At 34.2% G+C, this 27,946-nt stretch overlaps 1 protein-coding gene across 2 annotated transcripts; it reads right to left on the reverse strand.

Moving 5' to 3' along the window:
* Positions 1-27,946, reverse strand: LOC131154992 (serine carboxypeptidase-like 1). Of its 2 annotated transcripts, none has more exons than XM_058107862.1 (14): positions 27,566-27,946; positions 27,240-27,385; positions 25,262-25,338; positions 17,028-17,150; positions 16,760-16,862; positions 5,845-5,882; positions 5,667-5,768; positions 2,966-3,052; positions 2,608-2,763; positions 2,438-2,509; positions 2,211-2,329; positions 704-817; positions 556-610; positions 1-275 (listed from the first exon to the last, which is right to left on the reverse strand). In XM_058107862.1, the coding sequence occupies exons 1-14, from the start codon at positions 27,838-27,840 to the stop codon at positions 192-194; spliced, it is 1,551 nt and encodes a 516-aa protein (XP_057963845.1). In that variant the 5' UTR covers positions 27,841-27,946; the 3' UTR covers positions 1-191. The 2 variants fall into 2 exon arrangements, with proteins under 2 accessions (XP_057963845.1, XP_057963846.1); XM_058107863.1 differs by having other exon boundaries at positions 27,240-27,391; positions 27,566-27,903.

The following is a 27,946-nucleotide window of genomic DNA, read 5'->3' on the forward strand; positions in this document are numbered from 1 at the left end:
TTTAAACAAAGCAAAGGAATGGTGAAACATTTTTACCTAAAGAAAATTGTTTTAAGCTTTGACTACTTCCCCAACATACCTAACTTCATAATTAAATTTAGTTACGCTTACAAACCTTGTCCCACATGTCATACCTAGTAACAAGATAAAACCCTTCATACATTTTGGGATAATTGCAACATCTCACCTAGCTAAAGAGGGTAAAATGCCAGCCACCTAGAAATCATGGCATGGCATTCCTTGGGCTTGTACTCTGGTGCTGTGTGACCCCCTCCCTGTACATAATAATTGACTTTTTATTAAAAAAAAAAAAAACCATAGTACTTGAGCTATTCTTTCCATAATCACATTATGGAGAAAAATAAAAGAATTTCTATTTCCCATTTGAAGAAAATTTATGAAAGGTTGCTTTTTCATTGTTTTGTAGCTTTTCTTTATAAATTTTGAAAAGCTAGAAAGTCAAGTGGAAGTTTTCTATAAATAAAAAATGAAAACTTTTTTTTTTCTTCCTTTTTGCAACTAAACAAGTCTTATAAGTGATTTTAAATTCCTTACCTTTATAGTTGCATATGTTAAATGGAAGTTGTTGTGGTTGTACTCTTCTGTAAACCTGCCACAAGAAAAAAGAGATAGGACATTGAAGATAGAAATTTCCACCTAGATTGTAGAATTAGTAGTGATTTAAAAATGAAATTAGACCAACCCGCCAGATTGACCGTCGACAAACCAAGGTCTCCAATTGTCGGTGATAGAAAGATTTAAAAGCCTTATCCAATCCTCCGTCGCAATGTGTGGAACACTCATATCGTGATCACCGCTGATAGAGAAGAAAAAAAAAAAGGAGGTGGAGAAAATATAGTTCTATGAGGCATATTGGCAAAATTTTTAACCTCATAAATCCTAAAACTAGTGATTTGATATTTCATTCAAGAGCTTCATGTTACCGGTTGTTTTAAATTTATAATAAGTATAGTGTTGACTTCTAAACAATTGTAACGAAAAACTCCCAAGGGTTCATTTAGTTTTGAAAAATAGTTTTTATTTTTTATTTTTAGTTTTCTAAAATAGTTAAAATAAATTTAGTTTATTTTTTAATTTTTCAAGGTTCGTACAGAAAGGTAGATAATAATGAGTTTGCTTAAATATACAACAAAAATATCAACAAAATCAAGCTTTAAATCCCACGAGGTGAGGTCGGTTATGTGAATCATTTTCCGTCAATTTATGCGATTATTGATCATTTGTTTTAACAAATTCATGAATATTAAATCTTTACTCACTATCTCTTCCAAAGTTATTTTAGGTCTATCCCTACCACTTCTACTACCCTTAGAGTAACTAACTCACTCTTACTCACTAGTACATTATGTGACATATGTTGTAAGTGTGCATACCATCTGAGTCCTTCCCTTACTATCTTATCTTCTATAGGAACTACCCCTTAATTTATCTTTCAATGTTATACCACTCATCCATTTAAGCATTCTTATTTCGGTAACTTTTACTTTTTGGATTTTAAAACTTATTTTCTAATCTTTCAAATTTTAGATAGTGTATTATTAGGACTTGAATTTGGATTTATGTGATTTTTTTTTAAAAAAATTATAAATAATTCACACAAAATAGAGTTCAAGACCAAATCACATGCTCCCATATACAAACTAAGAGTTGAAAATTCATAAAAAAATAATGATACGATGTTTTCCAATCATTCAATATAAATTTAAGGAATTAGAAAACAAGTTGACATTTTATAAATTATTTTAAAAAATTAGAAATAAAAAGTAAAAATATGTTCGCAAGCATATAGGTCTAACATTGTTTATAGTAATTCATTTATTTTATATATATGTTGTAAAAAAAAATTTAGTCTAAAAAGTAGAATGAAAATTGAAAATTAGTTTCCAAAACTACATGGGCCCTAAATAATTAATCTTAACCCCGTTAAGCTCAAGAAAAGTTTGACATCCATTAAACCCTCTCTCTCTCTCTCTCTCTCTCTATATATATATATATATATATATATATATATTGAATTCTAATTTCAAATCAGAACAAAACACAAATACATATCTATATTTTATCACAATTCAATAACAAGAATGTGAAGGGCAAACCAAAGAAGCCCTTTGTTTGAATAACAAAGAGTTAGCATCTAATTTATATGTTGATTCTCAATTTTGATGGCGCGACTACGAGTAATATATTACCTGTAAACTAGCCCACGATAAGCCTCTCTGCTAATATTTCGATGATAGCCAACAGAGTTTTCGACATCATATGTGTAAGACAAAGTCCAATTGCATCTCACCCATTCCCTTACGGTTCCCTGCTTCCCAATTGCAGGAACATATAAATTTTTGTCAAAATATTTTCTATGCGTGCAATAAAACAAAGAACATTAAGAAAATATTTCTTACAAAGACAAATCATGTACCTCTCGAACGTGAAGAGCATTTTGGACTGTTTTATCATTAGCCCAAGTGTAGCTGAACAAATAATTATATTCCTGATCACAGAGAGAGAGAGAAACCAAATTCATTAAGCTTCTGCACCATTCAGTATTTGTAATAAACAAAAAGTGCAGGCAGGCATGTCGCTGGTTACCCGGCACCGCTGCTTAGGACGTTGTGAAGGCAAGTCCATGAAGTCTCTGATATTTTCCTTCACATTTTTATCCCATTGAAAAAAACTAGGTCTTGGGCTCAGCCAAGAGCTACATGAAGGTTCCAATATTTGACAAAGATATACTGAATCCGTACACTGCGTACGTATTTAAGAATGAAATCAATCTCAATGCATTATAAAAATGAAACATTCCCAAAAAAATATTTCTTGGCTATTGATTTCTTTAATGATATTCTCAATCTCAGCGCAGGCCTTACTATAAACCATAAATACGAATAAAAACCAAATTTCTTAGCAAACGACGACAAGTAATTATGCATGGTGGATGCTGATTTACCCTTGTCACAGCTTCGAGATTGGCTATGCATGGAGCATTGTTTGGGTCTGCATTTGCATAGTGTCCGTTGCAGTCGCTCTTAACTGCCTGAGGAAGTAGGGATAGGGGGAAAAACAATATTTAATTAGAAGGGTATATTTTATTTTGCTGTACGAATCATTTGAAGCTATTGAAAACAAGAGAAAAAATAATAATTAAGACAATTCAAAATTGTCTACGTCTACCTTTCTCGCTCTTTTTATTTTTATTTTTTCTCTTTTTTTCTTGTTGGATTGTTTAGTGTTCAAAACACGCTGCAGAAAAATATAAACAATCCAAAAATAGATCTATTTGCGTCTGAAATTATTCTAAATATTAAAAAAAAAATATACTTGGAAGCGAATTTTGGATATAAAAATTCTTCGATATTATGAAGACTTTATGCGTATCTACTCCGAAACTGACCTTTATAATTAACTCCTTGATCAACGGAAACAGTAGACAAACTCAGTATTATATCTCTTGAGTTTTAGACTTTCATTGCTCGTACCCCATTCTCAAGCGGGAGAAGCTACTTGCCCTTTTTCAGTCTGGAGAATTGTGCTTATCTCTCTATTACTTCGGATCAGCCGAATACAATTTATAAGCCATGTGAGGGGAATTTATATATAATAAATTATTATATCCAGTGTTGTTCATTGTTGGAGAGGAGACAAAGAGGATAGCCACCATGATTGAAAATACATCCATAATGGATGGGGCCATGAATATTCAATAATTTCGTAACAATTATACATTATTATATCATCTCCCATCTTACACGGCACACTCACACTTCACATTATTATATCCTCTCCAATCTTACACTGCACACTCACACTTTACATTATAATGGTGTACACCATTATTGTGTGAATAATTTCATAACAATTATTATTATATCATTTTAGTACTTGCAATCGACTATCCGCTTAAATATAATATTATAACCATGTAAGGAAGACTTTGATTGTACAATAATGTTATACATATTATTCTCATGCCACCAAAACAGTCTCCCTTATATTATAAACTAATAATATAATATTATATATTTTATAACCACTACCGCATAACAATGTGGATTAGGAGGTTTTTGATATTTTCTCACAGTATCTTCCATTATTTTGACTTATTATAATAATGTGATCAATGTGCCATATTCAACCATTAATAGATTATTTTATCCTTCAATCATTGAAATAACACAGAGATATTATCAATTTCCTATTCTAACTAGGAAATCATTAGTTTGTATCAAATATTAATTATATTCTTGGTGTTAGCCAAAAAAATGATAATATTCCATTTAAACTAAAAATTTATTTATTTGACTAGATTAAATTCTCCAATTTAATTAACAAATAATAAAATAAATAATCCACTAGCAAAGATCAGAATACTCGTTAGTGTGCGACCTCATAGGTTCAACACTAAGCCGGTAGTAAGTTGGTCAAACCAATTAACTAATCAAGGTTGGCGTCTAGCAACGCTCTTTAATGGTTAGATAGCATGAAGTACACAATTACATTTAAGAACCCGCAGAAGAATAATTGTAGTATTTTCTTCCTTCATTACAACTCTGGGTATACCCTAAGATATGGTTCGACTGTCAAATCCCAATAGATAACCTACTATGTTCCATGTATATTATAATTGACCAATGAATGACATAAGAAACTCTTTTCTTCTTTCATTCAATTGCCCTAGCCAATGTCTTATTTTAATCGTCATAATTAATGACAACATAGAGTTCAAACTCATTACCAAGAGTTGACGGATTCCATCTTGATCAATCATTAATTCTACAAGTATTAAATCATAACCAATATTTTTTCAATTATCACCGTAGCGCAATAGGTGTCCATAATAAAGTATTATAAACAACATATTAATTACTACGAAGATCTTAGGTCAAAGAAAACTCTTATATTATATTCTTCAAGAAAATATCCTATAGACAGTTTGATGGTAAGTCTAACCATTAGGAATTTTCAAATGAGTCAATTCAATGGTCATATATCCATATGCATCATCTATATATGTAATTTAGTTAATGAGATCAAGGAATCTCTATCTTATAAAGACCATCACATATATATTGATCTAACCAGACCATTAATGTCCTAATATTAATAGTAAAAGGACCTAACTCTCATTATTACGATCTCCATTATGATAACAAGCCTATAAATTTAATCAAAGATTTTTATTTAGTTAAATAAATAACTAAATAATAAAATTGCTAATGTCATATATTAATCAAAATTGTTGATTAAAAATGTGTTCAAACAATTACATGTAATATTGGATCTAGGGCATACTAATTCTAACCCCAACACTTCTTATTTTGCCTTCTAAACTGCGTGGATGCATTTTTTATTTTTATTTTTGACAATGAAGCTATTAAAAATATTGAAAAATTTTAATTATTTTTTAAAAAATATGATAGTGAGCAGAGAGGATAAAATTTAAAATTGTCTCGGTTTACCTTTGTCTCTCTTGTTTCTTTTTCCACTTTTCTTTTTGTCTTCTAGTCATGCGATGCTTTTTTTTTTTTGAAAATGAAGTTCAAAAGTTCATTTCTTCAACTAAACCCATAGGACTAACTAGTATATATGCATAGTACTATGCAATTGAAAGAAGGGACTACCAACCAAAATTTCTCAATGAGTTTAATTACCTTGTAGAGTTCATCAGATATAAGGGCCATTCTATGTGCATATGGAACTCTTGCATTGAGGTGATTATATTCATCAGTCACTGGGTTGCCAAGCACATAACCCTAACTCAGATTCAAAAGAACAAGTTAGTTTATTTAGCAATTAACTAATTGTAGGGATTTTAATAATAACGAATACCTTGAGATTCATATGCGGTAATAATCCAAGCTCGTTACCTGCAACAAGTTGACTTAAAGTTAGTTTGTGAACTCTTTCTACAAAAATGAACTTCAAAAAGTAGAAAATACCAAAAATAAGAAATGAAAGGAGTTTCTCGATAGTATACACCTAAGGGAGCAATTAATTGGCTCGCAACATACTACATGATTTTCAAAAAAGTAATGCTTATGCATCTATTCCCATATTTAGTACAAAACTAACATTTGATGTGATGCTAATCTTTGATCGCTTTGAGATTCTCACAAAATATGAAAGTTGAATTTTATAGTTACCTTAAACAATTTTAGATCCCTATGGGAATTCAAAATTTTAAAATCTCATATAATACACCACATGCTATTATGAGGAATTTAAGATAAAAGACAGAGTCATTTTGAGTCTCACCTTTTTGGGCATTTTCTAAACTTAATTGGCTTAACTTGAAACATTGTGAGAACCAAGAATCCAAAATTGACTCGAGCTCCTCTCTCTAGTTTGAATATCGCAGCTTAAGACATATCTTTATATTTTGCTTTGCTATTCTTTGCAAAGACATATTTTTATATATTGTTTTTCTAATACCATGGGCAAACTATTATAATAGGGAATAGTTTAGAACCACTTATAGAAAAATATTTTTTTATTTAGAAAAAATACTTATCCATAAGAGTACTTATCTAAAATAGTTTAAAATTATTCATTATTGGTACTTTATTTTTTCTTTTAGAAAAATACTTTTTAAAAAATATTTATCTTTTTAAGAAAAATAATTTTAAAAGTACATATTTAAATGCAAATCAAATACTATTGGATGAAATTAGACTATGTATTAAAGTAACCTTGAATAGTACACGGTCTTGAAGGAAAATTTTAAGTGTTAAAACAAGCATACACAGGCATGAAGATTCCAAGTGGGAATGGATGTAACAACTCTTTCTTCTTTGATAGTCGGCTTCATACTTCTCCTCTAAAAGATATTGTTGGCTTTAAATTTCTCCAAGAGTTGGGTTTGCCTTTGAGTGCTAAAGTTTCAAGTGGTAGTAGTGAAACTACTAGGCAGCTCATGTTTTTTTGAAGGGAATTACAAGGATATTTTTGTAATTTTTCCTAATTTTATATTATCACTTTATTAACCATTATAAAAATAAAAAATAAAAAATTTCAGAGGATAGATTGACTAAATTAAAATGAAAAATGAATAATTTATTAAAAAATTATAAAATATATGCACCAAATTAAGTTAACAATAATGTATTACTTTTGGAAATATGTTGGCATGAGTTGTCAATTAAGAAACAAATCAGAGAGATTATGAGAATAAACCAATAAGAGAGATTATAGGAATAGTCATAATTGTAGAATCCTTTCCATCAAGGAATTAACCATGATTATGATTCCTAAAATCTATATCATGATTTTTAGCATGATTATAGCCTTAAAATTTGTATAGCCAAGGATAAGGTCGTTAATCTCTCTATATATAATTGTACAATACCTTTATAAATTAATGAAATAAAAGATAGAGAATTTGACATGGTATCAGAGCTAGACGATATTTGGCTCTCAGTTTACGTCGACCCCTAGCCCATAGCCTCCTTCCGCATGATCCTTTCTTATATGGGAGACGACGACGAAATTCTGACGAAGTCTGGTGACTCTACCACCAATCCTAACACAATTCTATCTAAATATTTACCACTAAGATGGTCGAAGCTATAATGCCCCGAACCCTAAAACCCGGTCCGGTGCGTTATACCTGATTAAATCCTAATAATTCATAATTAAATCATACATACACAGCGGAAAAACATAACTATGATCCTCAATCATAAAAATAATACCAGAGTTTCCTAGTTCTATCCATAATCCATAATAACCATCCATCACTTGCATTTCCATATATACACGTATCTCCAAAACATTTCAGTATTCACAATCATTCCTATCTCAGCAGACTTAAAACATAAAGCATAAACTTAAACTTTATACAACACAACAATCCTATCAAAATATACTCTTTCTCTTTACAATCCTTAAAAAATGCTATAAACCCTCGAGCTGTCAAAGCCCGACCTCGAGAATGTCCTGAAAAAGATATATTTATATTCGGGTGAAACACATCTTAGTAAGGGAAGAAATAATATATTAAAACAGTGTGTGGTTAACACGAGATTTGTAAATATCATTTTAATAATATTTGCAAAACGTTATCATAAATACTGAAATCATTCTATGAGCCTAATCAAACACATGGAAAAGATTTAACCTACAAGATTACCTAAGGATAGGGGTGATTGCTCGCCCATACAAGTAGCACCCATCTGTTTTGATACTTAGGCAACCCGAAGGTCACTAATAAAGCATACTAGAACACTCACCTTACTCAGTAAGCCCTCAAGTATTAGATTGATCTCATAATCACACAGTTCAAACAAAGGTTTACCAGGGAATGCCCCCAAGGATAGGGAAATCTACCCGCCCATACAAGTAGTTTCCCTTTGCCCTAGCACGTTATGCGGCCTAGTGCCATATCTGATACAACCAAGGTACTTGCTTTCTCAGCAAGCCCTCAGGCGAAGAGTTTGCCCCGCCCTAAAGTAACATGTTCTATTAACATAAATACTTGAAAATACCGTAATACATTATTCTGCCTGTTGTTTTTAAATCATCCATATCTGTTCATGTTCATAACTTTAGCATTTCTTGGTATTTCACTTTACGTAACCTTTAACATTTACATATTTCATATTTCATAACCATTTCATTCACATTTCCATTACATTCATTTTCATTTTATTCATTCGTACTACAGCTCCTTTTAGCTGTACATTAGTTAGTCCACATAGATATGCGCTAGAATCTGCTAACACAGCTCCTTTTAACTGTAATCAATTAGTCTACAACTCCTTTTAACTGTCATTGCATTCATGCTTGCATTATCAATCACAAACAACATCATCCTTATACATTTCATTATCATTGCATTCCTTATATAGCCAACATCTCATACATATAACATACGTTCAACAACATTACTTTCCACTCATGCCACACGTTTTAGTAGAAAAATTCATATGTTGCCTGTAAAATAAGCCAACCAACATTTAACGTTTATTTACTGAAAATATACTTTTGTTTCTTACATAATTATCTTGAAATACCTTCCACTTTTATCCGTTCATTTTCACATATACATAACTAAATAAGCAATCATAAGCTCAGAAAACATAATTTACATGGTTGACATTTTATACCCATATGAAAACATATATACATAAATAAAACATAATCCATTTTAATTCATGAAAACCTGATTTAATATATAAATTTCCCCCTTACCTGACTTTTGAACTACGCCGGCAGGATCCTCGAATCGATACCCACGACGTTCACTTGGACCCTAAATCAAAAACCCTAGTTTAATTGAATAAACCCCAACTGATGCCGGATCCCCAAACTGATACCCACGGCGTTCACTTGGACCCTAAATTAAAAACTCTAGTTTAATTGAATAAACCCCAACTAACTCAAATCTTATGAAAAATACTTATTTAATACTTCCTAGGCTCCCTAATAACAATATTCATTAAGAAAATTCCCAAAATTACTCACTTACCCTTATTTTGGAATGTTTCCCAAACCTCTCAAACCAACGAACAGCTCCTACAACCTTGCAAAGAATGATCCTACGAACCTCGTGGTGGTTCCAAATCATCAAACCAAGTCAAATCTAGCCCGAAATCGAAGAGAAAAGGTTGGAGATCCATTTTTTATATAGCGAGAGAGAGAGAGAGAGTGAAATCCTAAAGTTTCTCGCTGAAAATGAAAGAAATTCTATTTATAGGCAGAGCTTCGTCGACGAAACACGTGGATTCGTTGACGAACTACTGAAGAGATTTCGTCGACAAAAAGATACATTCGTTGACGAAATTCAGAGTTTAAAATTACTCTCTTGGGATTCCTTTGTTGACGAGGAATGGGAGTTCGTCCATAACCTCTAAAAGGACACTCGTTGACGAAGATAGAACATTCATAGGCCTGCTATTCCTTCCTCTAAAATCTTTCCTTTTTCCTTATTATTCGTTAATCCATTTCATTTATTATATTTTCTAATTATTTAATTAGTTTTAATTTCTGGGTCATTAGAGAAGCTCTATCCAAAGCTTAGGCTTTGACTATGCCTCATGAACTTGCGGCTATCCCGATTGGCATCAAGTTGGATGGTTCCAACTATGTGTTATGGTCCCAAGTTGTCAAGATGTACATCTCCAAAAAAGACAAGTTGAGCTACATCAATGGCGAGTTACCTCCACCATCTTCAACCGACCCGTCTTTCCGAAAGTGGTGCACTAACAACGCCATTGTCAAAGATTAGCTGATCAACTCCATGGATCCGACGTTAGTTGGCAATTTCATTAGATTTCCCATATCCAAACTGGTTTCGGCTTCTATTGCTACCACCTATTTTGAAGGTGGCGATACCTCTTAAGTCTATACTCCTACAGATCTAGGTAACCTTGGTCATGCCTTACTTAGTCATCGCCGCAATGTGAACAGTGGTGCTTGGCTCCTCGACTTTGGGGCCATGGATTATATGACCTTTGATCCTGTGGATGTCTCCCACCCCTTATCTCCAAGGCACACCAGTATTACAAATGCTAATGGAGTGGTCTCACCTGTCATAAGGGCCACATCTGTGACCCTATCACCCTCTTTTCATTTAACCAACACTTTACTTGTTCCCTCTTTATCCCACAAGTTATTATATGTTAGCCAAGTTACCATAGATCCAAAATATGTGATACTAATTTATCTCGATTTTTGTCTTATTTAGGACATTCTCACCAAGGAGATCATTGAGCGTGGTACTAAGAGGGGGATGGGGATTGTACTACATGGAACATTTTAGTTTAGGTCATGCGCATCATGTGTCTACTTCACCTGGTTCCAAAGCTCGACAGGTTTGACTATGGCATCGTCATTTGGGACATTCATCTTTCGGTTACTTACAACAATTGCTTCCTGATGTATTCTCCAATGTGGATATTTTTGAATTTAAATATGATAGTTGCATTTTAACCAAAATTCATCGTGCTACTTATCCATTAAGCATGAATAAAAGTGATACACCGTTTGCTTTAATTCATTCTGGTTTATGGGGACCCTCCCCTGTATCCACTGTCTTTGGCTTATGTTGGTTTGTGATATTTGTTGATGATTGCACCTGAATGACCTGACTATATATGATGAAACATAAGGATGAAGTATTTCGTGTTTTTCAGTCATTTCATGTTATGGTTCAGACTCAGTTTTCTGCTAAGAGCTAGATTCTTTGCTTCAACAATGGTGGTGAATTTTTTAATAACCACTTTCATTACTATTTTCAACATCATGGCCTTATCCACGAGACCTCATGTCCTCAGGCCCCTTAGAAAAATAGGGTTGCTGAATGGAAGAATCGACATCTTCTTGAAACTACACAAGCTCTCCTCTTAGGCGCTCATGTCCTCACACGATATTGGCCTGGTGTTGTTACCACTACTGTGCATTTAATCAACCAACTTCCATAAAATCTTAACTTTTAAAACCCCACTCCGGTCCTTGTTAGCCGTAGTCTCCCTACCTACAGCTCTCATGCTCCCTCCTCGCATATTTAGGTGTGTGGCATATGTGCATCTCCCTAAGAACTAGGGCATGGTGCCTTTTCTTGAACCATGCTGCGCATCAATAAGGCTACCGCTGCTATGATCTTGCTACCAAGCGTACCTATGTGACTACGAATGTCACGTTTATGGAGTCTGAACTGTTCTATCCTTCTTTGACATCCAATTCTTCCCTTTAGGGGGAGACACTAGATGAAGAATTGAATTGGATGAGTTTTATCTGGCTTGAAGATTGTAATGACACACCAATAATTAACTAGTAATCAACGGATACATCTTCAGGGCCATACATATCCTTTGAATCTAGAGGGCCTTCAGCAATTGAGCCCACACCATCAAGAAATGAACCATAATCCCCATATCTCTCAGTGCCTATAGACCCATCTCCTAAGAATATTCCTGAGGTAAGCAATTCCACTACACCCTTATTTATGAATAACATCCATACTTCTATTGGGTATATCTTACTTTTTAGGCATAATTGTTGCAAGCCACCAAACATATACACTCCAGATATTGAGGAAAGGATGTTGAGGTATCCAATTTCTGACTATATCTCCACTGAAAAGCTACTTGAACCTCTCAAGACATTCGCCAATAAGATTTCCATATGTCATATTCCCACTATAGTTCAGGAAGCATTAACGAATCCCAAGTGGACTCAGGCAATAAAGGAAGAAATGGGGGCACTATTAAAGAATGAAACATGAACCTTGGTTCCATTGCCCAAAGGAAAGAAAACAGTCGGGTGTAAGTGGCTCTTCTCTATTAAAAAAAACACAAGGTAAATGGATCCATAGAACGATACAAGGTGAGTCTGGTAGCAAAAGGATACACTCAGACATATGGTGTAGATTATCAAGAAACATTTTTGCCGATAGCCAAGTTAAATACAGTTAGGATTTTGTTATCTCTTGCAGCTAACTTGGACTGGCCACTGCGTTAGTTTGTTGTAAAGAACACATTTCTCCATGATGAACTTGAAAAGGAAGTCTACATGGATATTCCTCCAGGTTACATAGGATCTTCAAAAGCTGAAATGTGCAAATTGCAGCAAGCACTGTATGGACTAAAACAATCACCTCAAGCATGTTTTGGATAGTTCACTCTAGTAATGAAGAAGTATGGCATCCGCCAAAGTAATACAAATCATATGTTATTTCTGAAGCACCAACAGAGCAAGGTAATAGTTTAATTGTATGTTGATGATATAGTCATCACAAGGGGTGATACGGAGGAAATCGCTAAGCTTCAGAAACTATTGGGGACCAAGTTTGAGATGAAAAATCTAGGAGGACTTAAATATTTCTTAGGAATAGAGGTTGCTAGATCAAGGCAAGGTAAATTTCTTTCCTAACGAAAATACGTATTAGATTTGCTAGCTGAGGTTAGAATATTGGCTTGTAAGCTAGTAGACACTCCAATCATTCAGAACCACAAGCTCGGTGAAGATCCAAGCTAAATGCCAATGGACAAAGGAAGGTATTAGAGATTAGTTAGTAAAATTATTTACCTCTCACATACCCATCCAAATATTGCTTACGTAGTAAGTATAGCAAGGATCATATGAAAGCAGTGATCCGGATTTTACGTTACTTAAAATCCTCTAAAAAAAAAGGGCTTATGTTTTCAAAAAATAACCATCTCATAGTTAATGGTTATACAAGCACAGATTGGGCGAGGAACGCCATAGACAGAAGATCCACCTCAGATTACTTCATGTTTGTTAGGGGAAATCTTATTATATGGAGAAGCAAAAGGAGCAGAATTCTATGGAATGACTAAGGGACTTTGTGAACTCTTGTGGTTTAAAAGACTTCTAATTGAAATTGAGTTTGCTTTTACCTCTGAGATGGACCTCTTTTGCGATAACAAGGTAGCTATTGCCATTGCTCAAAATCCTATCCAATATGATTGTACCGAACACTTGGAGATTGACAGACACTATATCAAAGAAAATCTTGAAGCTAAAATAATTCAGTTTCCATTCGTGAAGTTAGAAGACCAACTGGTAGATATTCTTACAAATGCCGCATTAAGCAAGAATTTCTACAATTCACTAGACAAGTTGCGCATTGAAGAGTTGGATGCTTCCACTTGAGGGTAGACTTGGCAAAATGGATAAAAATTTGCTAATCTGACTCGCATCTGACCCGTTTTAACCGACTCATAATCAATCGCTTGCTAAATGAGATGAAAATGGTTTCAAATTTTCATATCTGCCTCCTTAGCGGGTCGGGTTGATTTTATCTGGCAGATATTCGCCAAACTGCTTAAAACCCATTACTAATTAACCCAGCCCAAGTGAAGTGCCCACACTTTGGGAGATTAAGTGAAGAAGAATCAGACTTGTAATTGAAATAAAATCCTTCCTTTTGCGATGAGCGAAACCCTAGGAGTGAAACCCAAGGACTTGGGTGTCGAAGCCACTGGGGGCCGCGCGGGGCAGAGACATGGAGCTTGGGGAGAAAGAGACTCAGAGAAGGTTTCAGTGATTGGATGGAAGAAGTGCAATTCTAAAATGGGCAAGGAAGAAGAGAGAGAGAGAGACAGAGAGAGAGAGAGAGAGAGAGAGAGAGAGGTTGTAGCAGGAAGAAGAGAGGTGCAGAGTTCTAAAGTCCACCCCCTCACTTAGTGTGCTGTTCAAAGTTCAACTGGAATTTCCTTTTTTAGGGCCATCATCTATTTGTAATTCAAAAGAACATAAGACAAAAGGTGAATAAAAGTTTTGCATCATGGTAAGGGATAATTTTGAACTCTAGTCAATAATTCTTTAACACTTATCAATAAATACTAAACTATCTTGATAATCTCTATTATGAAATCTCTAAAGAATTTTCATTTTATTATGATCTTCAAAGGTATCAAATGCATCTCTCTTATTAAAAAAATTATTGTTGAAAGAAATTCACCTTTGAACAAACCTACTCTCCTAATCATTGAATGCCATTAAATTAGGTCATAGATAATAAATTATTGTCATCTTATTTATTTCTTGAATTGTATTATTTTTGAGAAAAACATGTCGTGTGGTACTTAAAATTTTCTTTTGATTTTTTTGAAAATCAATTCATTTCCTTTTTTTCTTCCGTTGTAAAATTAGATTTTGGAATCAATCTACATACGATAATTTTACATTCTAATTGCGTTAAGATGGGCGTAGGCCTTGATTAACCACACTCCAAATAAACTAATCTCATGAAATTAGTTTTATATCAAAATGCTTAATTTAATGTTTTTTTAATACACAATCATTCAATCATTGGCATTCATTTATAAAACATAAGTGGTCGACAAAATAAATCTAGTTCTTGAATTGTATGATTTTGAGAAGAACGTTATCTTGAACACTTATAAATTTAATAATTTAACATATTTTTTGGGATTGGTTTGTTCCCGTTTTAGGGAAGTTAACCCTTTGATTTTTTTTTTCATAAAGTAATCTAAGATTGTCTATTATTTCGTTGTCTTTTTTTTTTTTTGAAGAAAAAATTTCTCCCTATTCATCAAGAATAAGCTGAAAAGCCCAGAGAGTTGCAACATTTTTAAATGAGAAGCCAAAAGGCTTGATTCGATTTTGAATTCAATCCAGACGTGCATTTTACTTTGTGATTGCATCAAAATGACCATGGGGAGATTGTTATCTTGGTTTTATTCTGTGTGAATAAAATGCACGACAACACAAGCCCCTCTTACTCTGCATTTTTATTCTTTTTTTTCCCTCCTTTTTCAATTCCTCCAGTTCTTGAGAGTAGAGGATTTCATGATGTGTTTTTTTTTTCCTAATATTTTAATCTATTTTTATTGATTAAAATATAGAAAAATAAGTTAAAAAGTTAGTAATTTATGTTTGGAGTCTGCATTAAAGGCACATTGGGAGAATCCAATGCATTTGTATTTCCACTAAATTTACAAAATTTTAGTTCTATTTGTGTTTTTTTTTTTTTTTCATGGTTTGTGTAGAAGGAAATGTTTTTTACTTCTTTATATCTCTTTTAAGGATTTTTTGGGTTTTTGAATTTATATATCTTATTTATTCAAGTTATTTGCTACTAATCTATTTTTACATTCATTCAAAATAGATATTTGTTATGTTTTCTCTTGAGACTGTTCTCATTTTGATTTGTGTTTGTGTTTTTTTTTTTTATTTATCAAAATCGTAGTTGAGTTTTTTTTTTCTTTCCAATTGAAATTGCTTATGTAATTATTTCCATCATTCCCTTTCTGTATTGTTGCAACCTTGAAAAATCTCACATGCCTAGTAAATAAAGATAAATGGGCATTTGGAAAATTTGAAAAAAACAAACAAACAAACAACAATTAGAGCTAGTGTTGGTTCTTACTCTATGCTTTTTTTTCAAAAAAAAATTGAGACTCACATGAGTCACACGGTTTGAATTTCTATTTTGAGTTAGATTGAGACTAATTTATTACGGATTATTGCTTACAGTTTTACTTGCATGAATCAGGAGTTGTTAATTAATACAAATGATTGAATGATTGATATAGTCACTAAAAAAAGTTAATATACAAACTAATCGCAAATTATCGTATACAACTTAAATTATTATGACAAAAAATAAATTATTAATAAAATTATATTTGAGAAAGGCGGATTATCCGCCCATCCGCCATGAATTATCTGACCTGAAACCGCCTAATCCACAACATAAACGAGTCAAGTATGGATTATAATTTTTTCACCCGATAATCCGCCTTATTTGCCACGGATAAACCGACCTGATCCGCTTTGCCAGGTCTACTTGACGGGGAGTGTTGGCGTGAGTTGTCAATTAAGAAACAAATCAGAGAGATTATAGGAATAGTCGTAACTGCAAAATTCCTTCCATCAAGGGATTAACCATGATTATGATTCCTAAAATTTGTACTATGATTTTTAGCATGATTATGGCCATAAAATCTATATATATTTGTACAATACCTTTGTAAATCGATGAAATAAAAGATAGAGAATTTGACAAAATATGTAGACTTCTATTAAAAGGAAATCTTTTTAAAAATAATTAAACTGTCACATTTAATTAGTAAATACCAACTTTGTTATTTTCTTAATGCAAAATTTTCGGTAATAGGCCTAATGATTTGGAGAGCAGAAAAGGCTTGTTGTTATGTTTTTATAGTTATAATTCTCTTATGCTTTAGTAGAAATAAAAAAAAAAAGCAGATTATTAACCAAGCAAAAATAATCTAGTTTTGTATAGCTCACTTACCATTGTGGATTTCTTGAACAATTATGGGAACAAGCAAGCCTGAGTATGAATCACCAGTGATATAGAGTGGGTTCCAAAGAAAATTGGAATGATTGATGAGCCACTGCATCAACAACTCAAAAATGTACATCAGAAAATACATACAAAAATGTTTTAAATATTTTATAATGTGTTTAACAAGTTTGTATAAGGAGTACTTAAGAAGAGAAAAATACATTTGAATGTGATTGTAACTTATTTGGGATTGGGCATGCTAATTTTGACTCACCTTCCTTAGAAACTCATAGGTTTGCTTGACTGAGAGTGAATCACCAGTATTGTATCCTTGAGTAGTTTTTGAATATGAGAATCCGGTGCCAACAGGTGCATCTACAAATATTATGCTGGCAACCTTGAAATGCATCATTGTTTCTTAATTAATAAAAAAAATCTATAACTATATAGTTATTGTTGTGCAAATGAATGCACAGCGGAAACAAACGATCTCACAATGCAGTATTCAACAGTGAAATATACAAAAAAAAAAAAAAATACAATCACGCAGATTATAAGAACGCAATAAAAGAATGACACAAAGAATTACATGGTTCGGCAATGCCTACATCCACGGGAGCAAACGACAGTGATTTTTTCACTATCTTCTGCCCAAATACATAGAGTTACAACATACAACATGCATATATAACCTTTCTAGAGGTTTTCCCCCTGAAACCCAACCTATTTAACATCCCAATTCAAAATTCGAAAACCAGCGCTGAGTAATCGCGCAAAACCATTGACGGTTTTAGACATACCATCGACAATTTAAAGTCGAGACCAAACAGTTGATGTTGCATGACAAAAACAGTCGATTGTTTCTTTTGTACCTGGAAAAACCATCAACGGTTTCAAACAAACAGTTGACGGTTTTCTCCAGCTTGGCTAGCAACTCTGTTTTCAACTATGTTTTCTCTTTGAACATTCATTCCACTCAACTTATGAGCCACATATTACAACAATCTCCATATTGGTGAATATACCTGTTAGAAGAAAATAAAAAACATAACCGACTGCTCCACTTAGGACAATAGGTTGGGACCACCTTTTGTCTAGTAAGTGGAGATATAAACCAAGTCCAAGCGATGCTTGAACTTGTTCGTGGCAGATTCAGCTACTGCCATATACCCTGGACTTTCAACAAATAGGCCCTCCTAAAACATAGCCTATTGTAGACCTCCTGTCATCCAAGTCCCTTACATAGTCTAGATTCACAAATCCCACAATTGATGGATCACTGTATTGCCTGCCGAACATGATGCCATAGTCTAAAGTACCCACACTAAAATCTTGTTCCAGACCCGGTCTTGTACTACCCATAGCATACATCAAACACCCCACTGCACTGGCATAGGGACCCTTTGACATGTCATGAATATCATCACATGTCCTTGGACACCGAGCGGTAGACAATTTAAAATGATTCGCCAACGGTGTACTGGTGACCGATTTTGTATCAACCATGCTAAACCTCTCCAACACCTTCTCTACAAAATCACCCTAAGATAAGCACAATCTTCCTACAGTTCTAACCCTGCGAATCTCCAACCCAAGAATCTTCTTGGTCATACCCAAAACCTTTATGTTAAATTCTTTTCTCAACAGAGTTTCCAACTAATTAACCTCAGTCAAAGTCTTCCTAGCAAATAATATGTCATTCACATAAAACAACAGAAAAATCACCCACTTGCATCATATCACCCTCTTCCCTTCTGGAAGCTCCACTAACTCCCACATTTGATTCTCATGCAGTAACTCCATCATCTCCACCATAACACTCATCCATCTAATTTTCCCTTTGCCATGCACCACATATCGAAAAATAATAGGAACCATACTGGTAGTCATGAATGCATAAGACCCCAGATCATCAAATTCATACTTGAGTGATAGTCTGATAGTGTATCCATTGTGATCCTACTGGTCTCTCGAACTAGAACTCCTTGCATTATGAACAATGTCATCTCTGCCTTGAGTTTGTAACTCCACTTACATCATAACTTCATTTCTATTGCATTTTATACTATGATACCACCGGTCTTCCAAGTTAGAATTCCCTGCATTATGAATAATGTCATCTCTACCTTGAGTTTCCAACTCCACCTACATTATATGCTCATTACTGCTGCATTTCTCTAACACCTATTTCTATTCATCTACCTGAGTATGCTGCATCATGCCTTTCTTATCAAAAATCATGTCTCCACCTATCACCACCTTGTTTGCCATTGGATCCCTCAGCTTGAACCCACCTTTTTGATACCCTTAAAGATCACCTTCTAGACTTTACATCAATCTTAGATCCCACCTCACTAGAAACGTGCATGGCTGGACATCCAAACACTCTTAAACCAGAGTAGTTTACTGCTTTACCTATCCACACATCTCCTACAACTTTCCCATATAGTGATACCATTGGTGATCGATTAATAAAGAAACACAACATACTCATTGACTTTACTAAGAAGTTCCTTACAAGCTCTGGATACAACGTGAGACACTGCGCCTTTTCAGTTAGAGTTCCATTCACCTTTTTCGCCACACCAGTCTGTTATGGCATCTTGTGTTCTGTGAAATGTCTCCTTATGCCATGTTGTTCAAAAAACTCCTTGAACACCAGTGTACTCAATTCCATTGTATGACCTGAGGGTCTTCATCTTGGTGTGGTTTTCCACCTTAGCCACAAGTTAAACTTGGCAAACATCTCTGACTTGTGCCGCATGAAGTACACTTATGTGTTCCTAAATATGCTTATTTAGTCACCCATTTACCTGTGTGATGTTCCTATTTACTCCGTAATTACCAATTCTTATGATTTTTCGAAGTTACACGCGGATATTTGATGTTTCAGTAAATCAGAGCTTAAATTGAAGAGCTGTGTAGTGCAAGGAGTCAATGAAGCAATTTGGTAGCATAAGTGTAATGACCCAAAATTTCATACCATTTTTTTTTTCAAATAAAATATAAATAGACTAATAATCATTTACTCTGATACCCCTGTAACGACTACTGGGAAACACCTATGTAGCGGAAAACATAAAATTGTACAACCATATATACAATACCAGAGTTTAGTATTTCCCCAAAATATACGTACATAAATACATATCTTTCCAGTTTCATCTATCAAAACTCTTGGAGTCTACCCATAAATATTTCTCCCTAAAAACACTTACCCTACAAATAGGGCAGTGCAACCGACCTCTCTATCTTTGAGCCTGATCTGCTCGTCTAACTGAATCACTTGAAAAATGCTAACTTTCTAGGATGAGACCACGCTCAGTAAGAAGAAATATGCTATTACTAGTGTGTGGCAACTAAGTTTACATAAATAATTTACTGATAAATAACTGAAACTGAGATAGCTTACAATATAATACACAGTATACCTCATACCTATGTGGCTTAAAATAAATCTTTAATATCCAAGCTTTCTATCCTGAAAAACTGTATATCATGATTTAACCCCTCATGACAGGGTTGAGCAGCCCGTAGGTGAGACTTAACTTTGGTTGGCCTACCAGTATAAGTCAACTGAAACTCTATCATCATCAGATCGGCCTCCTCAACCCAGAATACCGGGGAGCCTGTAATCCCTCTAGGCGCCGTAACTGATCTCCTCACTGTCAAACCGACCACCTCAACCCATAATACAGGGGAGCCTGCAATCCCTCCAAGGTACGGTTAACTGAAACCCACACACTATCTGAGATATGTTGTTGCACTCTGATATGAAATAGCAACGGTATTGTGCTTTGCTGACTGAACTGATTCATTAGGGATCCGATACTATATAATAATATTCTCTCTCTCTCTCTCTCTCTATATATATATATATATATAAGTGTGTGTGTGTGTGTGTGTGTGTGTGTGTGTGTGTGTTTTACCATGGTTCTATTTCTGCTGAAATAACCATAACATTGTAATAACTGATTTGAATATGCTGTATAATCTGAATAATCTGTAATATTTGAATATCTGAATACTAAATATCTGAATATCGGAATAATCTAAATGTTATGGTTATGAAATCTCTATACCATTGTCTTATGAAATTACTGTAAAATATCTTTCCGTTTGTAATCTTTGAAGTATCTATCTGCATATATATTTATATACTATAAATCATGATATTATAAACACTGTATAAATTCTGAATTGTTCTGATATTAACTCATATCACACAACTAAATAAATAAAAACTCCTGTACTGAAATCTGTATTATTTGATAATGAAGATAATTTATACTCTGTAGAATTTACCCTAAAACACATATACATTACTAATAAAATTTCTAAAATTCCTAGCATAGCATATTTCCCTTACCTAATAAACTAGGCTTATTTACTGAAACTTATGCCCATGGCGTTTATAATTTCACAATCCTGAAATTCTACACATACATATTTCCTTGTTAATTAACTGAATTTTCAGAATAATTTCCATACTCACATTTCCTAAATTTATAAACTATTTATCATTTACTTGGATTCCTGAGAACACCCACTAGGTTCTCTAAATTGCCTACAGTATAAGCCATAAAACCCTGAATTCACAACACCCAAATTTAATCATCTCAAACACTAGTACAATAACATCTACAACCAAATCTGGGTTCAGAAAAACCTACAAGACAAATAACCCTTAAATAACCTACTCACCCTGATTTTGGGATGGTTCCCAAACTTCTCAAATTGAAATTCTGTTCCAGTTAAGTTGTAGATAATCTCCTCAGGATTATTGTGGTAGCTTCTGATCGTCGAACCGGGGAGAAACAGGGCCAGATTTGTAGAGAGAAGTTAGAGCAAATGTTTTTCTAGAGAGAGAAAGGAAAGAGGATTTGATTTCCTTGCTGAAACCCAATTTTCGCATATATATATATATATATATATATATATATATATATACGTATATAGGTGACTTAACATGTGGCTTCGTCGATGAGCCACGTGTACTCGTCGATAAGACGAAGAAGGTAGTTCGTCGACAAAGGTAAGGATCTCGTCTATGAAACATTGGGTCCAAAACATCCCTTATTGGTATCTTTTCATCGAAGAAACACTGAACTTCATCCACCAACCCTATAAGGGAGTTTGTCACCAAACCCTGCTTTACCTCCTTTAAATTTTCCTTTTCCTCTTTATTTAATTACTATCTTTACAATAAGGCTTGACAAAGTGCAAATCATAACTCGACGAGGTCTCCAAGACCTTGATTCAACTGTAGAAAAAGTTCCCTGATTGGCCATGTGGTGCAACTAAGATGTCACAAGGGGTGACCAAGTCAAACTAGAAGACTCCAGAGTGCTAAATAATAGCAAGTTCATTGAGGCCCTCGACCAGTGCGCAACTAGGAAACATTGGAAGTGTGACTTGGTCGACGATGCTATCGACTAAACACAAAACTAATTGAAGATTTTCCAGAATGTGTTGACCAGGGTGCGACTAGGAGACCTTGGCACTGTGACCAGGTCGACTACGGTTGACTTCAGAAATCTTTTTCGCGAGATTGTTGCGGATTATTTACTGATTTGAATTTGAGCACGTGTAAACCATAAAGGGTATTAATTAAAAACTTCAAAGAGATAATAAAGAGTTTTTCTTTTGGCTTCAAGCCTTGTATTGTTTTTGTTTAATTTCGAATTGAAAAATTTGAACGTAGTTTCGTTTCCGCTGTGTGAAAATTCTGATTTTTAGTAAGAGCAATTTTTACATTCGTGCTTATCATCTTTTCTTTATGTTTGATTGCATGCATAATGAGTAGCTAATCTCCCTTGATTCTCTAGTTGTGATGAAACCCTAAGTTAGATTCCCAAAGCTAGGGTTTAGTTGATTATTCATAGTCGGGTATGGTTGCATGATGTTATTTAGACTTTTATAAATTAATTTTCATAATCAAAGTACTTATATTGGAGTGGACCAAGCCTAATCTATGTTCATGCAACAAGATTAATCAAAAGGAATCCGTGTTTGGTATATAGGGTATACTCGATCGGTTCTCCCAATCGTGCTCCAGACAATTGGTGTGAGCCTGGATGCGCTATACTACTTGAGCAGATGACTTGTCCTTGTTTAGGGTTCATCTTATGCTTTCGTATTAAGATGACTTGTTGAAACCCTATTATGGACAACTGATCGAACCTTAGTTATTGTGAATTACTGGCTTAGGGTGGATTCATAACCGGTGAATTACTCTCCCATAAGATCTTCCACCTTCAATAATTTGCTTTCATAGTTTTAAATAGAAAAATCCACCATTCAATATTTTCTTATTGTTTTTGGTGTAGTAAATTAGGTTAATTTTGGTACACCACCACATTGAGTCTCTAAGGGCCGACACCTGACTTACTCACTATTTTACCAAACTTGGCAGTAGTTAGGTATTTATATATTTTATCTTTGGTAGTTAAAGACCCAAACCTTGGCGAAGCTATCATACACTAAGACCTTTCGTGATAAACTCATGAAGTACATATGTCCAACCCGTGATGCTACTCTCACCGCTCCCTAAACGTCTGAATAAATGTAGTTAAGAATGCCCTTTGTCTTGTGTGTCGTTTTACAAAAAAACAGTATTATCTGACTCAGAATATGCAGTTGTAGCTCCACCTATAATTGTGGTACCCAGTAGTGCATAGATATTTCTTGTTAACTTTTGTCCATTCATCACTATCAAAATGCCTTTACACACTTCCATTATCCCGCTTTCAAACTTGTAACTACACCCATTACAATATAAAGTGCCTACTAAAATCACATTCTTTCATAAATCCGGTATATGCCTTACATCACATAATGTTCTCACAATACCATCAAATTTTTTAATTCTGATATTTCCTATTACAACAAATTTTTCATGTAGAACAGAACCAAAATTTACTGACCTATAGGTGCTGAACTAATTTCTATTTGGTGTGATGCGATAAAAACATCCCGAATTTAGGATCCAAGAATCCGTGAGGCGTTCTGAACCTAATTAAATAGAATGCATTTCACCATCACTACTCTTTAAGTCTCCTTCCTCTACTACATTCACAGATTTTGGTGAGCCCGCTTGATTTTCTACATTCCCCTTCTTCGACTCCAAACAATCCAATTTTATGTGCCCTTTTTTCTTGCACTAAAAACATCATACGTCCTTCTCCTTCCTGAACTGCGATTGAGATTTATTATTACTATATCTACTCCAGAACTTCCTTCTCCCACTTTCTTGGTTACCTTTCACCGTAAGCTCTTGACCTTGTGAATCTCATCCTTGACTTTCTTCCTTTGATAAAAACCTAGCATAGCACTTGTAACCTCTTCCAAATTCAGAGTTTCTTTTCCCTTTTTAGAGTTGTAATCATATTTTCATACGTATGAGATGCTGGTAGGGAATTCAATAGCATCAATGTCTTGTCTTATTCTTCAAACTTCACATCAACCTGAATCAAATCACTGATTATTTGATTGAATACATTGAGGTGTTGGCTCAAATCCAAACCCTCTGCCATCTTAAGAGAATGAAATTTCAGCTTAAGATACAACTTGTTTGATAAAGACTTCGACATACACCAACTTTCCAATTTCTACCAAACTGTCGTTGAAGAATCCTCATCCATGGCATGGTACAATATTTTATTAGCTAGACAAAGTTTGATAGTCGACAAAACCTTTGCTTCCAATTCCTTCCAACTTATTTCATCGATACCTTTTGGTTAACCTCCATATAATGCCTTCACCATACTTTACTGCACTAACAAATCTTTAACCCTCCTCTGCCATAATAAAAAATTTCCCATTCCATCGAACTTAAAAGCATCAAACTTTGCAAAAGAAACCCCAGAATCCATTGAATTTTTTTTTTGATACCAATTTGTTGTGCAAATGAATGCGCAGTGGAAACAAACAATCTCACAATGCAACACTCAATAGTGAAACATACATAAAAAGAAAATCATGCAGATTATGAAAAAGCAATAAAACAATGATAAAAACAATTACGTGGTTCGGAAATACCTACATCCACGGGAGCAAACGACAGTGAGTTTTTTACTATCTTCTGTCCAAAGACATAAAGTTACAACATACAACATGCATATATAACCCTCCTGGAGGTTCCCCTTCCCCCCGGAAACCTAACCTATTCAACTTTACAATTCAAAATTCAAAAATCAGTGCTGAGTAACCGTGCAAAACCATCGACAGTTTCAGACATACCATCAATGATTTAAAGCCGAGACCAAACAGTCAATGTAACAGGACAAAAACGGTCGACTATTTCTTCTATACCTGGCAAAACCATCTATGGTTTCAGGCAAATCGTCGATAGTTTCCTCCTGCATAGCTCGCAACTCTATTTTCAACTATGTTTTCTCTTTGTACATGCATTTTACTCAACATATGAGTCGTATATTATAACAGTTACTATACTATTAATAAAATAAAAATCAAACAATAGCAAGATAGAGTCAAAAGGGTATGCACCTTTGTCCATGAGAATGGATTTAGCTCAAATGTGGGGAGTTTCCCACTGAAATTATCATAGTTGAAAGTTAATGGACCTACACAAATATTAAAAATGACAATCAAACAAAGCTCAATTTTTCTATGTCACTCCATATTTCTTGATTGGTGGAATAAGTTGAAAAACATTTTAATCTAATTTGGGGCATCCCAATGGTGGAGAAATTAGGGTTTTTTAGATAGTTTTTAAAGAATATTAATTCACTAATTAAGAATTTTATTTTAATTAATATGTGAGAGAAGACTGATTTTTAGAACATTGAGGAAAAAAATGAAAGTACTGAAAATTGCATATGGATCCTTTGATTGTGTGCATGTGTGCATGTATACACACACACATGTGTGTGTGTGTGTGTTATGTGTTTGTATTATAGGTAAATTGTTGTTAGTCTCATGGATCTATGGCCTAATTTAACGATAACAAATTATTTACGAACTAGATATCTTGAGTTTAAGTGTGATGCGCATGTTGTTAATGATTTCATGAAATGGATGAAACTTGAAAAATTTAACAAATTTGAAATGGGCAAAACTTGAAAAATATTCAGGACTCCTCTTTATGTATTTGAATGTACTTTTTTAAATTGAATTGAATGTACACTCTAAAGAAAATGAATGATCGTGGCACAAAAATAACTAAACATGAAAAATGAGAAGAATATCGGAAGTTGTTCCAAACTTGCTGCCTTGGGCAGTTGATCAGGCCCTATGGACCAATCAATTGATCTTGATAAAATAGGCCAAGTAATTTATTACCTCTTCTGGACTAGTTGACCAACCTAAGCAATATGCTTGGAGTAGTAGACCGATTCGCTTTTTTAGAGATTTCAACAGCCTATATTTTACTTCAACTCTAGTCTTTGGTTAATGCACCTCTATAAGCGGTCCATCGACCCAACCATAAATTAGACCCCAACAAACAAAAATGGCAAGTTTAACTTCATTATGTGTGTGTGTGTGTGTCCCCTCTAAAGCCGAATAAACAGAAACCAAGCATTTCACACAAATATTTGAAAGTTGTGAAAGCTCTTTTGTCTCAAATACTTAATAGTGTTCAAATTTTCTCAATTTTGAAAATCATTTCAAAAACTCTTGTGCATATTCTCATTCATTCCTTGAAAATTTATCTTTTGTGCTACACTTGTAAACTCTTCCTAGTAAGGAATTCTCAACTCTCTCAATCAAACTTATTATATTTGGTGTCCTTGCCACCAAGTGAAGTAAGGGGATTGTAAGGAGTTCGAAAATAGTGAAACTTCAAGATAGACTATTCCTTGAAATAGAGAATGTAGGCTTGAATAAGCTGAACCACTATGAAGAGTTTGTTATTTTCTTCTCTCTACCTTATTTATTTTAAATTAATTACTTGTATGCATTAGTTTCTTATCATTAAGATTAAAATTTTAGATAATCCAATTCACCCCTCTTTGGTTGTCTTTGGAACAATAACTATATATATATTGCCATCTCAAAGTTGCTCGCCATTTTTTTTAGGGAAGCAATGGTGTTTCATTAAACAAAGAAGAAAAAGCTACAGAAAACACAAAAAAAAAAAAAAAAAAAAAAAAACAACTGCTTATATATATAAGAAAAAGATATTCACCTTCCCTAAGATTTGACAAAAAGATAAGGACCTCCCCGAGGCTTCAAAAATTTCATTGACAGATTTTAAAAATGTCATAGACTTTCCCAAAGGTTTACCAAAAAGATACAAATCTCCACTCAAAAGGCTTATTTTTTTTTTTGGAAAAATACAAGGAGAAGTTTGGGTCTTTTTGACAAGCCTTAGGGGAGATATTTGAAATTCTTGAAACCTCGGGGGTGGTTTTCGAAGCTCAAAAATAGGTAGCATTTGGGATTGATGAAAAGTGAAACAAGCGAAAGAGATTGCATGCAACATATACAGAGGAGGAGGAAGAGTGGGGTGAGGAGTATATACCAATTTCATACACAAGACCAGAAAAGGCAGAACAGCCAGGTCCACCCGTAAGCCAAAGAAAGAGGGGGTCAACCTTTGGATCGCTCTCTGACTCGATGAAGTAGTAGAATAGCTGCACATCCTCCACCTCTCCAATCCCCACGTAGCTGCAGCTTAGTTAATTCAATGATAAAAAGAATTAATTATATTTACAGAGAGAAAAGGAGCTGGACAATATATAATAATGCATCCGCATATGGGACCTGAAAGACATAGGCTCGATCTGTTAATTACTCAGAAGGCTTTATATGAACATACTGAAAAAAAGTTAAAAACAGAAAACATACCCAGTTTCTAGTTTGAAAGGGAGGTCGCCGGGAAAGCCAGGGAGGTTCTTGATGATCGATTGTGAAACGGCGACGTTTGGGGGGAATGGAGGAAGAAACAGGAGGAGGAGGAGGAGGGCTGCGAGTGCTCTAGAACTTGCAGGCTCAGCCATGCCGCTATAGCTTTCACTGCCGCGTGTATATCTATATTTGCAAACTACATGTGCGTGGGCTAGAATTTTTCCGAATAAAGGAAATAATAACGTACGGTAACAAGGACAACCATCTGCATGCATGTGGTGGTAGGTAAGCTCGTGGAATCCTTCGAGAGCTGAAGTTCAGTTGCCTCCATTCCCCCACCCTCCCACCGCTTCCTCTCTTTCCTTTCTCTCCCTTGGTTTC

This window comes from Malania oleifera, chromosome 5, assembly GCF_029873635.1.
Source record: "Malania oleifera isolate guangnan ecotype guangnan chromosome 5, ASM2987363v1, whole genome shotgun sequence".
Taxonomy (NCBI): domain Eukaryota; kingdom Viridiplantae; phylum Streptophyta; class Magnoliopsida; order Santalales; family Ximeniaceae; genus Malania; species Malania oleifera.